The sequence below is a fragment of the Equus przewalskii genome, chromosome 3, assembly GCF_037783145.1.
Source record: "Equus przewalskii isolate Varuska chromosome 3, EquPr2, whole genome shotgun sequence".
Taxonomy (NCBI): Eukaryota; Metazoa; Chordata; class Mammalia; order Perissodactyla; family Equidae; genus Equus; species Equus przewalskii.
The window spans coordinates 117,973,570-117,989,153 of NC_091833.1; the positions used below are offsets into that span (position 1 = coordinate 117,973,570).

At 38.7% G+C, this 15,584-nt stretch overlaps 2 protein-coding genes across 13 annotated transcripts in view; both read left to right on the forward strand.

The window, feature by feature from the left end:
- The first annotated feature begins 977 nt into the window (after nt 1-977).
- Nucleotides 978-12,749, forward strand: HAUS3 (HAUS augmin like complex subunit 3). Of its 3 annotated transcripts, XM_070615234.1 has the most exons (6): nt 978-1,132; nt 1,751-1,810; nt 2,176-3,221; nt 4,172-4,611; nt 6,164-6,392; nt 12,176-12,749. In XM_070615234.1, exons 3-6 carry the CDS (start codon nt 2,313-2,315, stop codon nt 12,407-12,409), a joined length of 1,812 nt encoding a protein of 603 aa, XP_070471335.1. In that variant the 5' UTR covers nt 978-1,132; nt 1,751-1,810; nt 2,176-2,312; the 3' UTR covers nt 12,410-12,749. The 3 variants fall into 3 exon arrangements, with proteins under 3 accessions (XP_070471335.1, XP_070471336.1, XP_008526316.1); XM_070615235.1 differs by lacking the exon at nt 1,751-1,810 and having other exon boundaries at nt 1,043-1,132; XM_008528094.2 differs by lacking the exon at nt 978-1,132 and having other exon boundaries at nt 1,804-3,221.
- The window catches only part of POLN (DNA polymerase nu), a 174,937-nt gene continuing 160,401 nt past the window's right edge, over nt 1,049-15,584 (forward strand). For 9 of the 10 annotated variants that reach the window (XR_011538820.1, XR_011538819.1, XR_011538821.1 and 6 more), the window contains exons 1-3: nt 1,056-1,132; nt 1,751-1,810; nt 14,189-14,333. Coding sequence is in view for 7 of the 10 variants with exons in the window: in XM_070615228.1 (XP_070471329.1) it covers nt 1,784-1,810; nt 14,189-14,333 (172 nt within the window). In the remaining 3 variants the exon portion in view is untranslated. Of the gene's footprint in view, nt 1,133-1,750; nt 1,811-14,188; nt 14,334-15,584 lie in introns of all 10 variants that reach the window. The other variant, XM_008528095.2, reaches the window with a different exon arrangement.

Below are 15,584 nucleotides of genomic sequence, written 5' to 3' on the forward strand. Positions count from 1 at the left end.
GGGAGTACTGACTATGTAGTAATGACCGGTATCCAAACCTCGGACATTTAGACGTTAATTTGTAGAAGATTGGTAAGTAAAAAATGATTTTTGTCCAGTAATATGCAAATGAATTCTGTCCAATATAAATGATAATGCCAAAGGTCTGGTGTCATTGCACTGTGGCCATCAACCAGATTTGCATCGAACTTTGCAATCTGATTTCAGCACTCTTTCATTGACTACACACGGCATCTTCCTTGGAAACTGCGTTTCACCTAGAGTTAAATCCGTCTTTGACACGTATCCACTCTTTGTTAATGTGAATTATATTTTCAACCTTTTAAAAGTTATATTTTGAAAATGGGATTGTGGGGGGAGTCAGCTTTTGCTTAGTGGTCAGGTGAGGCATTGGGAATCAAGTACTTTTTGCAAAATAACGTTCATTGTAAGAGACAGTAAGGGGAGCAGTAACAGTTAAACCCTAAGACCTCCAGGCACTGCTCCGATTGCTCTAGATCCACGAGCTCGTTCACCCCTACCTCTTCTCGAAGGGGAGGGTCATTGAAACCCTTTAGGATGCGACGCAGAGGCCACCGGGCCGAGAACTGCCGCGTCGCGCAGCAGGCGAGCGACAGGGCCGGGGGCTGGCTCGGGTGCGTGCTCCTGACCCCCGCTAGGCTTTCCCTTAAAAACAGCCCCATTGGAGGACGGGGACTCGGGGTATGCGGCGGGCAGAACTTAAACGCACGTGAAAGCTGAACTGGGAGGAGGAGCCCGCCAAGGGCCCAAGCGCAGGGCACGGGCGCTTAGGGCGCGAGCGCCAGACTTGCGGCTGGAGGCCGACTCCAGTAACCAGGCAACCAGCCCACGACCCCTCCCCGCTCCGGCCCCGCCCCTGAGGCAGGGAGCCAATCAGCTCGCTTACTGCAGATGGACGTCAGATTGGGGGCGGAGCAGCGCCTGCTCAACTCCGCCCCCGCCGCCCGCCTCTTCCTGCAACGCTCCTGCGCAGACCGTCAGCGTGCGGCACCCCTGCCCCTGCCGCCGCCTCGGCTTCTGCGCGTGCGCAGTCGCGGCGCTCCCGTGAGGCAGTGCGAGGCGCGGAGAGCGGCGGCGGGTTCTTGAGGGGGCCCGAGCGGACCTCCCTGAGGTGAACGGCGCCGGGCTCGCGGTGTTGGGCGTCGCGGGGCGTGGGGCTGCAGGAGCGGCGCCGGTCGCCGGGCTGCCTCTTCTTTCCGGGCGCCCCTGGAGACTCCTTTCAGGCCTCGCGAGGAGCTGTCTGCGCGGCGCAGTCGCGGTCCGCAGGGCGCGGGGTCTGGGGCTCCGGCGAGACAGCGGTGGGGGCGGGCAGGTCTCCGGTGGGAGCAGGGGCTCCCGTGGGGCGGGGGCGCGGGCGAGAGCGGGGCCCTGTGGGGCGGGGCGCTGGGCCGCGCGGGCCTGAGGCGCTGTGGGGCTCCGCCGGGCCGGTCGGCTGGCTGGGATTTGCGCAGCTCGTGTAGACGCCGACTCGGTGGTTTTTGTGGATGTATCTTGTTAACGCGCATCCATGTCGTTAAGTGAACCGCACAAAACACAGGCGGAGACCTTGCCCCGAGTGCGTTACGTGTGTCCTCGGTCGTGCGGCTTGTCGCCGTCGCTGAGGTCCGCTCGGCGCCGTCGTCGCGGATTCTTGGGGGGAGCGGTGGTTGAGCAGGGAGAGGGCCGAGATGTTTGTGCTGCTCCCGTCGAGGGTGGTGCTTAAACCTTCGCCTCGCTTTCTCCGCTCTAGGCTGGTCGCGTCCGGACGCGCGTTCTTGAGCGAATGGCGGGTGCTGATGGGGTCCCTGAGGTAAACGTTTATTTGTGTTTTCCTGGGAGACGCAGGGCAGAGAGGCTGCTCAGCCACAGGATGGCTTGGACTTGGTTGGATCCATTTATTTTGAAGTAAAAACTGAGCTGTTGCTGTATAAAATATATATTTTAAACCATTTTATCTTTGGGAAAAATAAGATTTTCTTGATAATTAGGTTTTCATGATTGTTGCAGTGTGCTGATACCCTAATTGTTTATTTTGTTATCTTCATCAAACGTTGCAGCTGCAGCTGTCTCTGGGTTAGACGGTTCCCAAATATCATGTGACATTTATTTGTATCATCGTTTTAAAAATATAGTCGCCTTCTTTGTGGTCTAATACTTGTTTTTTTCCTCCCCTAGGAGATCTCATTATAGATTCTAGAAATATTTTTTCTCCTTCTCTCTGGACTTAACATAAAATTAGTTTTGTTTGTATATTTATTTTCTAAATCTTAACACCGTAAACCCATACCAGTTACAGAAAATTTGGGTAAACCATGAGTTGTGGAAAAGAGTTTGTGGACACATTAAAAAAAATTAATTATCCCAAAGCTGATATTCTTAATGGGGAAGATTTTGACTGGTTGTTTGAGACGGCTGAGGATGAATCGTTTTTGAAGTGGTTTTGTGGGAATGTGAATGAACAGAACGTATTGTGTGAAGAAGAATTGGAAGCTTTTAGCGTTCTTCAGCAATCAGGCAATCCCATCCTAGAGGGAGCAGCATTGGATGAAGTTCTTAAAACCTGTAAAACTTCTGATTTGAAGACACCTATCCTGGATGACAAAGAGCTAGACAAATTAGAGGATGAGATCCAAACTCTGCAGAAATTAAAGAACCTGAAAATTCAGCGACGTAATAAATGCCAGTTGATGGCTTCGGTAACTAGCCACAAATCTCTGAGGTTAAATGCTAGAGAAGCAGTAGCCTCTAAAAAGCTGAAGCAGAGTCAAGGGATTCTTAATGCTGTGAGTACTAAGATCAGTAATGAACTTCACGCTCTTACTGATGGAGTTACAAAATTGATGATGTTCTTCAGACATTCTAATTTGGGTCAAGGGACAAATCCTCTGGTGTTTTTATCTCAGTTGTCCTTGGAAAAATATCTCAGCCAGGAAGAGCAAAGCACAGCAGCATTGACCTTGTATACCAAAAAACAGTTCTTTCAGGGTATACATGAAGTAGTTGAAAGTTCAAATGAAGAAAACTTTCAACTTTTGGATATACAATCACCATCTATTTGTGATAATCAAGAAATCCTTGAGGAGAGACGGCTAGAGATGGCAAGGCTGCAGCTAGCATACATTTGTGCTCAACATCAGTTAATTCACTTGAAAGCAAGTAATTTGAGGATGAAGTCAAGTATAAAGTGGGCAGAGGAGAATCTTCACAGCCGCACTAGCAAGGTAAACATAAGAAATGAGACTGGATTCATATTGTAATTCTTAGTAATGGAGGATGCAATATTGAGATTAAAGAACTTTAGAAAGGGATATAATAAGTAATTACATTGCTTGTTTTCTGTTTGTTCAGTGCTTAGCTGTGATGTGTTTCATGAAAACAGATCCTCGTGTAAGTGGAGGGCAGATATAATGATTGTAACCTCAACCACATTATCTAGCTAATTTTAAACAGAAATACTTTCACATTCTGAATTTGAAATTTATGTTGGTTCAGATATAGATGACACTGAAATTTCCTTTTTAATGATGTGTGGGTAAAGAGCCTCATTGCTGTGTTATGGGTATTCTGCCTTGTTTGCTCTGGCCAGAGCATGGTGCTAAGGAAGTCAGAGATCCAGTTCAGAAACCTGATTCTTTGTTGAGAATGTATAAGATGTATTGCAGAATATCCATCTGCGCTCTGGGAAAGCTTGTTTCTTGGTAACTGAACTGCTAGATAGTTGAGTAAAAATACAGCTTTTCTGAAACTGAATACCAGCACCAAGTTAGTTACTGTAACTGACATGAACCTCATAAGTGTGTGAAGAAGTCCTGTCATTGCTTAGAAGTGCTAAAATCAGCTACTGAGATAACTTTAAGAAAAACTTAAATAGCGTACATTTGCATTCAGTGAGTAGTGTGCTAATAATTTTTTTTGAGTAAGACAAGCATGATAAAATCTCTGTTTTGGTAGCCTTTACTGTATATATCTTGTACTAATAGCATTAAAATTTAGCACTTCACACTGTCTTTACCCTTGGCTCAGTCTACACTTTTCCTTTTTAAACTGAGGTTTTGGCTTTTGCTAATATGAAGTTGGTTTTTATTAGTGAGCATATTATCTGATAATCTAAAATGGAAAGTGAAAATAATTTTATACAGGAGGTTGAAATGTGATTGCTTTCTTTGTGTAGGCTCTTGGCAAAGATAATTTGGATGCTGAAGTTTCTAGTTTGAAAAGTGAGATTCTGAAACTTGAAGAACAAATTGCTCGTATAAAAGACAAAAGTTTGCCTGCTGTGGTAAAAGAGAATGCCCAGTTATTGAATATGCCAGTTGTAAAGGGAGATTTTGATCTGCAGATTGCTAAGCAAGACTATTATACAGCAAGACAAGAGTTAGTTTTAAATCAGTTGATAAAACAAAAGGCATCATTTGAACTTCTCCAGTTATCATATGAAATTGAATTAAGAAAGCATTGGGACGTATATCGTCAACTTGAAAATTTGGTTCAAGAACTTAGTCAAAGCAATATGATGCTCCACCAGCGATTAGAAATGCTAACAGACCCATCAATATCTCAGCAGAAAAATCCAAGGAATACCATTGATACCAAGGATTCTTCTTCTCATAGGTATGCTTCATTGTTTCTTTAGTGAGTATTTTTCCTTTTGTATTTTGTAAAATACAAGAGACGAGTTTGAACTAAAATTGTGGAAGTTTAAAGAAAATCTTTGCACTCCAATTTTGGCCTTTCTGTTCTTCCACTTTTCTTTTACATGCCTCTTTTTTCCTTTTTAATTTCTTGCACTCTTTTCCATTCACGTTAAATCTGGAAGTAGCTACTTTAGATCTGAGGATGGGTCAGAGGAATGAATATACACAAGGTCTTATTCACCTTTAGGCAGCATTTTACAGGATTTTACATTTGTGGTAGGAGTTTACAGCCGAAAGTTTGAATACAGCTTGGTGTGTAGTAGCTAGGTATTGCTGGGCAGAGAATTGACTGCATTTGGAGAAGGTGGCAATAGAGAGGAGAGGAGAATTCATTTCAGTGTTTAGTCGGGTGAATGAATGAGAATGAATGCTAGCTCCCAACCTTTTCTGGATGTCTAAGCAATTGATGGTATGGGGATACTGAAATGACAGGGCTAAAGTAGTCAAAAGCCTCAAAAATCTGGATCCTACTCATGGTTTTCCTCTAGGACTAGAGGAAAATCATCTAATCCTTTTATTATTAATGAAATGAGGGGCATGGATAGGGCTGCCTCATTGCACAGTTTCAGAGGGTTGCATTGACATCAGGATCTATGTGAATGGTGCCCCCTGGAATTGTGTAGTCACATCCCACAAGAACGAAATTGGCAGCCTTGGGCTTGAACCAGTTTTATGAAATCTGTTGCAACTTGTCCATGTAATTAAAACAATATAAATATATATACTTTTGAATTATAAGAAAAAGAGTAGACCCTTTTTGTCAGGTATGTGTAGAAGGTGCTGCCTCACATTTTTCCATTTGCCATGTAGGATTTTTCTGTCATTAATATTTGAAGTATTAAAGTGGCCTCATCGCTCATCATGAGTTTAATTTATCAACCAAATATGGACAAGACTGGAGTAGCAAGTTTACTGTTACTATTTATGTAGCTCTTTATTGTTTAGTTTTTTTACATTTTACATTGTTTATATTTTCAATTTTTTTCTTTTAAATCTACCACACTCCTTTAAAATAGGTGGGTTATTAAGATGTGGAAATTAAATTTCAGAGGTTAATAACCTAGGTTTCACCTAACAGCCAGAATTCAGACCTGGGTCTTCTGTTTCAAGTTCATTTCTGTTTCTACTACATCATAGTTGTATTCTGTGAAAGAAGTGTTTTCTTGGGAGATACCTTTGAAATGTACTTTGTTTGGAGTAGGCTAATGGCAGTTAAAGTAAAAAACAATTTTGTAACTAAAACTTGGGAGATGGGAAAACTGGAAATTCAAAAATAGTTAGAATATGTATTTCTGTAATGAGATAGTATTTTGGTTGGAATGTTTCCAGTTGCTTGATTTAGCAGCTGACAGATTAATAGTTTTAAGTTTTTAGCTATCCTCAAAGATGCCCCAATACAGTGGATTGTAATTTTGAAAACTGTACTGACTTGAGAATTTTTTCCTATAATTTTTACTTTCACGTTTTAGGCTTTATCAACTTTTAGAAGGAGAGAATAAGAAAAAAGAATTGTTTATAACCCATGAAAACCTGGAGGAAGTGGCTGAGAAATTAAAACAGGATGTTTCTTTAGTACAAGATCAGTTGGCAGTATCTGCTCAAGAACATTCTTTCTTTCTGTCCAAACTGAATAATGATGTGGACATGCTTTGTGATGCTTTGTATCAAGGAGGAAATCAGCTTTTGCTTACTGATCAGGTGGGTGCTTGCCATAGTAATTAAAAATGCTTTTAAAAATGTTCCTTGTAAAAGATATTAAAGAAAATGTTAACATGAGAAAATATTGCCCCAAATCCTATTGCTCTAATATAGAATTTATTTTTTTATATCTTGTAGTTTTTGTTCACATATATTTCTCAGGTAGTTTTGATCAGTATACATGAAATTTTAAAAATTTATGAACTATTTCAGACTAAAAGGGTATGTAATGTTTATGCTAAGAATTTTTAAAAAATAATAAAACCACCACTTAATTTTTTTCACCTATCTTAGCAAATAGAGGATTGCCCTTCTGTCTTTAAAATCCTTAAAACGGGCTGGCCCCGTGGCACAGTGGTTAAGTACGCATGTTCCACTTCGGCGGGCCGGAGTTCACTGCCTCGGATCCTGGGTGAGGACATGGCACTGCTTATCAAGCCACGCTGTGATAGGCATTCCACATATAAAGTAGAAGAAGTTGGGCATAGATGTTAGCTCGGGGCCAGTCTTCCTCAGCAGAAAGGGGAGGATTGGCAGCAGATATTAGCTCAGGGCTAATCTTCCTAAAAAAAATCCTTAAAATCCTCTGTATACACTTAGTGATAGCATGCCCCTCCTAATAGCATTCCCCTCCCGTCTTCAAGGGCTAACTACTATGTTTAATTTTATAATTTGCTTGCTTTTATTTATAATTCTATTACACATATCTATTTCTAGACTGTATATTGTTTAGTTTTGTATGTTTTAGAACTTTATATACATGGTGTTATATTGGATATATTCTTTTGTAACTTCTTAATATTTTGATTTTGAGATTCATCCGTGTTGATATATGTAAAGCTGTAACTCATTCTTAGTTTTCTCTTTTATATAGTTAGTATTCCATTATATGAAATTCCACATTTTAATAATCTGTTCTGTTGACAATATTTAGGTTATTTCCAGCATTTGCTATTGTAATCATACTGCTATGGATAGTCTTGTTGCATGTCTCATAGTTGGGCATGCACATGTATGCGCACACACTCTCAGGCTTGGAATTGCTGGATCACAGCTTCAATTTTGCATGGTATATCAAATTGTTTTTCAGAGTGGTTATATCATATACCAGCAGTGTCTAAGAGATGCTATCTATCCACTTCCTTTTCATCACAAAGCATTGTCTGATTTATAAGTTTCTCTTAATCTATCGATGTAAAATAGCATTTCATTGGGGCTTTAATTTGCATTTCTCTCATCTATTAGATAATTGTGTAAAAAGCTCCTGTGATGGTGAATTTGAAAATTTCTCCTTGTAGTTCTATCAGTTTTTTATGTTTGAGTCTATTTTATGAGTTGTATCCAAGTTTAAAATTGCAGTGAATTATTATCCTGGTGCATTTAAATTGCAGTGAATTGAACCATTTGGCATTACATAATGACCCTCTCTATTCCTATTATGCTTTTTGTCTTAATATTCTTTTGTCTGATATTAATATTTCTATATCATCTTTCTTTTGGTTAGTATTTGCAAGGTATATGCTTTTTACCTTTACTTATGTATCTTTTTTTATTTTTTATTTTTTTAAAAAGATTTTATTTTTTCCTTTTTCTCCCAAAAGCCCCCCGGTACATAGTTGTGTATTCTTCGTTGTGGGTTCTTCTAGTTGTGGCATGTGGGACGCTGCCTCAGCGTGGTCTGATGAGCAGTGCCATGTCCGCGCCCAGGATTCCAACTAACGAAACACTGGGCCGCCTGCAGGGGAGTGCGCAAACTTAACCACTCGGCCACGGGGCCAGCCCCGACTTATGTATCTTTTTTAATTCTTTTTACTTAGCATTATGAAATAAACATTTTTACTCTAAATAATTTTCTTAATTTTTAATGTTACAGTATATTTTTCATTTATTTGGTTGGTTTTTTTTGAGGAAGATTAGCCCTGAGCTAACTGCTGCCAGACCTCCTCTTTTTGTTGAAGAAGACTGGCCCTGAGCTAACACCATGCCCATCTTCCTCCACTTTGTATGTGGGACGCCTACCACAGCATGGCGGTTGCCAAGACGTGCCATGTCCGCACCCGGGATGTGAACTGGCGAACCCCAGGCCGCTGAGAAGCGGAACATGCGAACTTAATCACTGTGCCACCAGGCCGGCCCCTAATGTTACAGTGTATTAATTTAATTACTGTCATAATTTATGTAACCAGTCCACCATTGTTGGATATTTTGATAGTCTTCATTTTTTTCTTTTGTTTGTTCTTGAAAAACATCATGTATATCTTGCTTCTATAGCTTATTTTCATTGGATACTTTCATTTGGATGAATTCGTGAAAGTAGGATTATTGGATTCCTTGGGTATACACATTTTTTAGGGGGGCCTTTGATACTGCCATATTGCTTTTGAAAGGAGTCATACATGTTTACAATGCTACAGCACTATTTAAATGTCTACTAGACACCTCTGATCATATGTTACATCGTCATTTTATGAATTGCTAAGAAAGAAAAAACTTTCAGCTAAACTGACAGAATACTTTTTTATTTAGAATTTTTATTTCATATTTATTAGAAGTTATATTGCTTATTAGAAGATAATTTTAGGGGTAGGTAGACATAGATTTTGAATATATATTAAAAAGAAAAACATAAAATGGTTAGGCTATTTCTGAAGTTTCACACTGTGTCCAATTCTTTATTATTTGACTCAAAGTTGTTGTCTGTGTTTTTCCACACTGTACATCAAGAATGTTGGTGATATAAAAAAAATTAATAACCCAGTTAAAAAATGGGCTAAAGACTTGAATAGACATTTTTCCAAAGAAGACATACCAATGGCCAACAGGTATATGAATAGTTGCTCAATGTCACTAATTATTAGGGAAATGCAAATCAAAGCCACAGTGAGATACATCATCTTACACCTGTTAGAATGGCTATTTTCAAAAAAACAAAGACAGCAAGTGTTGATGAGGATGTGGAGAAATTAGAACTCTTGTGCACTGTTGGTGGGAATGAAAACTGGTGCAGCTGCTGTGGAAAACAGTATGAAGGTTCCTCAAAAAATTAAAAAGTAGAACTACCATGTGATCCAGTAATCCCACTTCTGGATATTTAAATAAAAGAAATCAGGATCTCAAAGAAATATTAGCACTCCCACATACATTGCAGCACTACTCATGATAGCCAAGATGTGGAAACAACGTAAATGTCCATCAGTGGAGGAATGGATAAAGAAAATGTAGTATATGCATACAATGGAATATTATTCAGCTTAAAAAAAAAAGAAATCCTGAAATATAGGAAACTATAGAAAACATGGATGAACCTTGAGGAAATTATGCTAAGTGAAATAAGCCAGTCACTAGGACAAATAATGCATGATTCCGCTTATGTGAAATATTTTAGTCAGACTTGTAGAGCAGAGACTAGAATGGTTGTTCCCATGAACTGGGGAGGGAGAAATGGGGAGTTGTTAACAGGTATAAAGTGTCAGTTATGCATGATGAATAAGTTCTAGAGATCTGCTGTGCAATATTGTGCCTGTAGTCAATAATCCTGTATTGTACTCTTAAAAATCTGTTAGGATGGGAGATCACATGTTAAATGTTCTTACTACAATAAAAGAAAACTCTTTTTAAATGTTGGCGATAAAGCATTTCTAATGAGTGTCTGGTCAATAACGATCACATGATGCTCTTGATTATAAAATGCATATTGATTTCAGATATGTTAAAATGTGAAAGATTGCGTCTTTGAATCACTAAAATATGAAGGTTTCACTATAATCTTTTTTTTTCCCAAAGATTTTATTTTATTCCTTTTTTCCCCAAAGCCCCCTGGTACGTAGTTGTATATTCTTAGTTGTGGGTCCTTCTAGTTGTGGCATGTGGGACGCTGCCTCAGCGTGGTTCGATGAGAAGTGCCATGTCCGCACCCAGGATTCGAACCGATGAAACACTGGGCCGCCTGCAGCGGAGCGTGCGAACTTAACCACTTGGCCACGGGGCCAGCCCCACTATAATCTTATTAGATATCATTATTTAATGTTTTTCCCTAGCCATGAGGTATAAAATCCCATCCATGTCAGTTTTTTTTTTGGTGAGGAAGTTTGGCCCTGAGCTAGCATCTATTGCCAATCTTCCTCTTTTTGCTTGAGGAAGTTTGGCCCTGAGCTAGCATCTATTGCCAATCTTCCTCTTTTTGCTTGAGGAAGATTGTCCCTGAGCTAACATCTGTGCCAGTCTATCCTCTGTTTTGTATGTGGAGTCACTGCCACAGCATGGCTTGATGAGTGGTGTGTAGGTCCGCACCCAGGATCCGAACCCATGAACCCTGGGCTGCCGAAGCAGAGCATGCGAACTTAACCACTATGCTGTTGGGCCAGCCCCTGCGTATCAATTTTAACTTGTATTTTTATTATTAATGAAGTTGAACATTTTTAAATATCTACATGAGTAGTATTTTAGCAACTGTTAAGATCTTCAGTATGGAAATTAAAGGTGAGATTGTTGTTTCTCATTATATTCAAGTTTACCAAGTTTTTCCTCAAAGAGAGATCACTTAATGTAGATATTAGTGGATTTTTTTTTTAAAGATTTTATTTTTTCCTTTTTCTCCCCAAAGCCCCCCGGTACATAGTTGTATATTCTTCATTGTGGGTTCTTCTAGTTGTGGTATGTGGGACACTGCCTCAGCGTGGTTTGATGAGCAGTGCCATGTCCGTGCCCAGGATTTGAACCAACAGAACACTGGGCCGCCTGCAGTGGAGCGCGCGAACGTAACCACTCGGCCACGGGTCCAGCCCCCTATTAGTGGATTTTTTTAAAAATGTAGTTTAAGAAGTACTGCTCCCTGGAACTGGCATTTATGACACATGTTAAACTGACATTCTTGAATTTGTACATTAGAATCACCGGAGCCTGTTGAAATATAGCTTCCTGGCCCTGTTACAGAGTTTGAGTAATTTAGTGTGGAGTGAGATACAGGAATTTATATTCATAATGAGCATCCTAGGTATTTACCATGCTCATGGACCACACTGAGAAGCTGTGGAAGGTTGAGGTAGTTAAAGCTACAGATTTTCTGAGAACCTTTTTGATAATACTGGCTGAAAATTTATAGGAGTAGAGTATGTGATAAGAAAGCCATGGAAACTTGTTAATAAACTACTTTTAATGTTAGGAAGTAAGGAATTTCAATTTAAGTGTGAAAGGTTCAGTATGTCTAGGTTCTTGAACAGGAGAATTACATGATAAGTCAAGATTGTTGAATGTCATGTGTAATTTTATCTTCTATAACAATGTGAAAAAGAAAAATGAGGATCTTTGTTGAGGTAATTCTTTTTTATTGGTAATTGCTTCATTTTAAGGCTTTCTCAGTACTGCCTATGTCTAGAGTAAACAAAGATTAGGGTAAAACAAAGTTTGATTGATTAAGCAGAATGTAAGTTCCATGAAGGAGATAGTGTGTGTTCTTGTATTTGTAGTCTCTGAAACAGCGCTTGGCACATGGTAGGCATTTAGTAATATTTGTTGAATGTATGAATATGCACAACAATTTACATATCAGGTACTCTTCAGTTTGCTTTGAGTCACGTAAAATTGCCTATCAGAAGTTGTTGGAATTGATGTTATGTGGAATTTATATTAAACCTACTATGAATTAATTGAGATTCATTTATTGTTAGAATTGTGGGAATAATTTTTAAATCATTTAGATTCTTTCCCTGTAAATTACACTTTAAATTATAATTGGTGTTGCAAATAGAGCTCTTGCATTAAAAGCATTTTTATTTTCTTTTTAGGAGTTAATGGAGCAGTTTCATCAAGTTGAATCTCAACTGAATAAGCTAAATCATCTCCTTACTGATATTCTTACTGATGTGAAGACAAAAAGAAAAATTTTGGCATCTAATAAATTGCATCAAATGGAAAGAGAATTATATGTTTATTTTTTAAAAGATGAAGATTATCTGAAAGATATCGTGGAGAATTTAGAAAACCAATCAAAGATTAAGGCTGTTGGTCTCCAAGATTGAAAATTACTAAAAACTGAGTCCTTACCACATATGCTATATTTTAATGTTTTATGTATTAAGAGAATAAACACTACTAAAATTTTAAGTTTGAAGTCAATGGAACATTTCATTTAATGAATTGAAGTATTATATCAATTTGTGGGTTTCCTTATATAATGTTCATAGTGCTAGTGCTTTTTATGACTTGAACATTTGCCTGGTGATACTTAATCCTGGTGACTTCTTACTTACAGGGAAAAAGCATTATTAAATAATGCAGACATTTTTAAATAAAGTTAGTTATATCTCTCTTTTACTATTTTTTTTGAAATAAATTTTCTCCTGTTAAATATTTTGAAAATTTGTGGAACTGTGAATTGACATGTTAGTATATGGATAGCCAAGTCTCCTCATATTTGACTAAAGTAAAATTCTGTGACTCAGACTATTCCCCCATAATTCCTTGCTATAGACAGACTCCTTTAATGTTCCTACTTACATCACAAGAAACGTCAAGTCTCCACTGGCCATTGTTCACTTTAGAAGCTGGGTCCTGGGGACTCAAAATTTCTTCAAAACAGATCTCAACGTGCTTGACTTCATTGTAACTCATACATCATGAATGGCTTTTAATGAAATTTCAAAATTCCATAGAAATGGTTGCTCAAAGGATTTATAATGCTCATTTAGTCAGTTTCTTTGGAGTAAAAATGCTTAAGTGTTAGATTGTATTAGTTGGGATACAAATGTAGTATTTGGACAATTAGAAGTTATTTTAAGACTTGGTATAAAATAATTTGAAGTACCTTAACAGTTATTTACATCAAATGCTTCTTGAGTGCTTGACTTCTACATGGGCTATGTTAGATACCATGTAAGCTTTATAGAGAAAAGAGAAGATATAGATATTACCTTCAAGAATATTCCTGCTCCAAGAATATAGAATGCCAGTGTAAAAACTATACATTTTAGGTGGTCTTTATGGGATTTTTTAGCTATAGCCATCAGAAAATGGGTATGCTTAGGTGACAGCTGAGAGCTGATAATTTTTGTAATCCATTGAGCAAAAATGTTTTGCCGATTATTGTACATGTACATTATTTAAAAAATGTTTATTAACTAGGTCTTAATATGCTTGAAAAATTGGTAGCAATAAATTTTGTTTAAGATTTTGATATTAGCTCCTCATGGGTGACTGATTTTCCTGTTCTACCTTGGGATAGAGAATTTACGTAAAGTTTTTCTTTTCTCCAGTAACGTGGAAAAATATGTCACCTGGTTTCCTGGCTCACAGAACCACAAATTCTGTTTAGATTAGTGCCAAAGATGTTAGATGTATAACCAGCTACTTGATTTGTACTATCCCTTCCAGACCTTCACCCACTCAGCCCAGAGGGTCAGTATAGCTGAGTAGTAAAAGTGAAAGAATGTCAGATTGTGTCTGCCATAATTACCCAGTCAGTGAAACATTTTTACGTTATTAGATTTGTATATTTGAAGATTATATTTGTTTCAAACCTCAGGAAGTATTTGAGTAGGTTGCTTGCTTCAAAATGGGTTAACTAGAAAATACGTGCTTTACTTTGTTACCTGTTTACTGTAATACCCCGATTGAGCCTCTAACCGCTTTTGATTTTTGCTATCCTACCTGTTTTATGGGGACGACTGATACCTATTTCATGTGGTGGTTAATATAGTAGTTTTTATGAAAGTCTCAGTACATAAAATTTTTCAAATAACTTAATCATTTCTTATTTTAAACTTACAAAATTAATATATGGGTGTTTATCTTATGTTTAGGATTTTATGAAAATGGAAAATTATGAGGCATTTGTAGGCTTTGATCTCTCTAAGATACCACTCTCCACTGTTGCTCAGAAGATTATGTCTGCTATGCATTCAGGTGATTTAGTGGAGTCTAAGAATTGGAGAGAGAGTGAAAAGAGTGAGTAATTTTTAAGAACTTTTCTATCTTTTGTTACCTCAAATGTTCATTATTTATTTATTTATTTTGAGGCAGATGCGCCCTGAGCTAGCATCTGCTGCCAATCCTCCTCTTTTTGCTGAGGAAGACTGGCCCTGAGCTAACATCCATGCCCATCTTCCTCTACTTTACTTGTGGGACGCCTGCCACAACATGGCTTGCCAAGCAGTGCCATGTCTGCACCCGGGATGCGAACCAATGAACCCCAGGCTACCAAAACGGAACGCATGCACTTAACTGCTGTGCCACCGGGCCGGCCCCTCAAATGTTAATTATTCTTAAGACTAAGGTTTGACAGGCTGGCCTGGTGGTGCAGTGGTTAAGTTTGCATGCTCTGCTTCCATGGCCTGGGGTTTGCAGGTTCGGCTCCCAGGCACGGACCTAGGACCCCTTGTCAAGTCACACTGTGGTGGCATCTCACATAAAATAGAGGAAGATTGGCACAGATATTAGTTCAGGGCCAGTCTTCCTCACATACACACAAAAAAGACTGTTTGGAAATGAAATGTAGCAAAATTATTCTATAGAACTTTATATTGTGTAGGGAAGTTCCTGCCTCTGAATGATTGGAGCCCATCTTCTCCTCACTTTACACCATTCAATGATGACTGAGTTTCTGCTCACCAAATTTCATTTTCTCTTAGCTCTTACCGCTTTAAAAATGTAACACTCTCTTCCTCATTCCAGGAATTTCTGTCATACATTCCCTTAGAATCTGGATGAGCTATTTAAGTCACCTCAAAAGAGATGGGCTCTTTCACAGTGCCTCTTGCCTCAACCTTAGCTCTTGAGTCGTTGAACCTGGACATAGTATTTGCTTATTGTGTGTTGTCGACAGGAGAAGTGTTTTTGACAGTATGTGTGTTATACTGCCATAGAAACATGAACTCTTAGGTGTTAAAGATCAGTAGATCTGTGTGTATATGTTTATGACCTGGTCTAACAGAAAAAGCAGTGACACATCCTCACAACTGTGGCTGAAGTGTTTGGAACACCAATTTTTTTTTGGCTAACAAAGCAGTTTTTATTTTAGATTTCTAAGTCTGGGTGAATAATTTGTTGTTTGTTTCTTTTCTACAGAGTAAGTTATAAGTGAGTGAGATGTAACTCAGTAATTATATTGAGATGAAATAATTGAGAGTATTGACAAATTGTGCAAAAGCTGTTATAAATGCAGTTACTTGATTAAGAGATAGTACTACTTAATATTTT

Bases quoted from the DNA above. Each gene is read 5' to 3' on its own strand.
- HAUS3 (XM_070615234.1), top strand. From the start codon at position 2,313: ATGAGTTGTGGAAAAGAGTTTGTGGACACATTAAAAAAAATTAATTAT. The intron at 4,612-6,163 runs GTATGCTTCATT...TTCACGTTTTAG, and splicing joins AAGGATTCTTCTTCTCATAG to GCTTTATCAACTTTTAGAAG. The intron at 6,393-12,175 runs GTGGGTGCTTGC...TTTTCTTTTTAG, and splicing joins AGCTTTTGCTTACTGATCAG to GAGTTAATGGAGCAGTTTCA.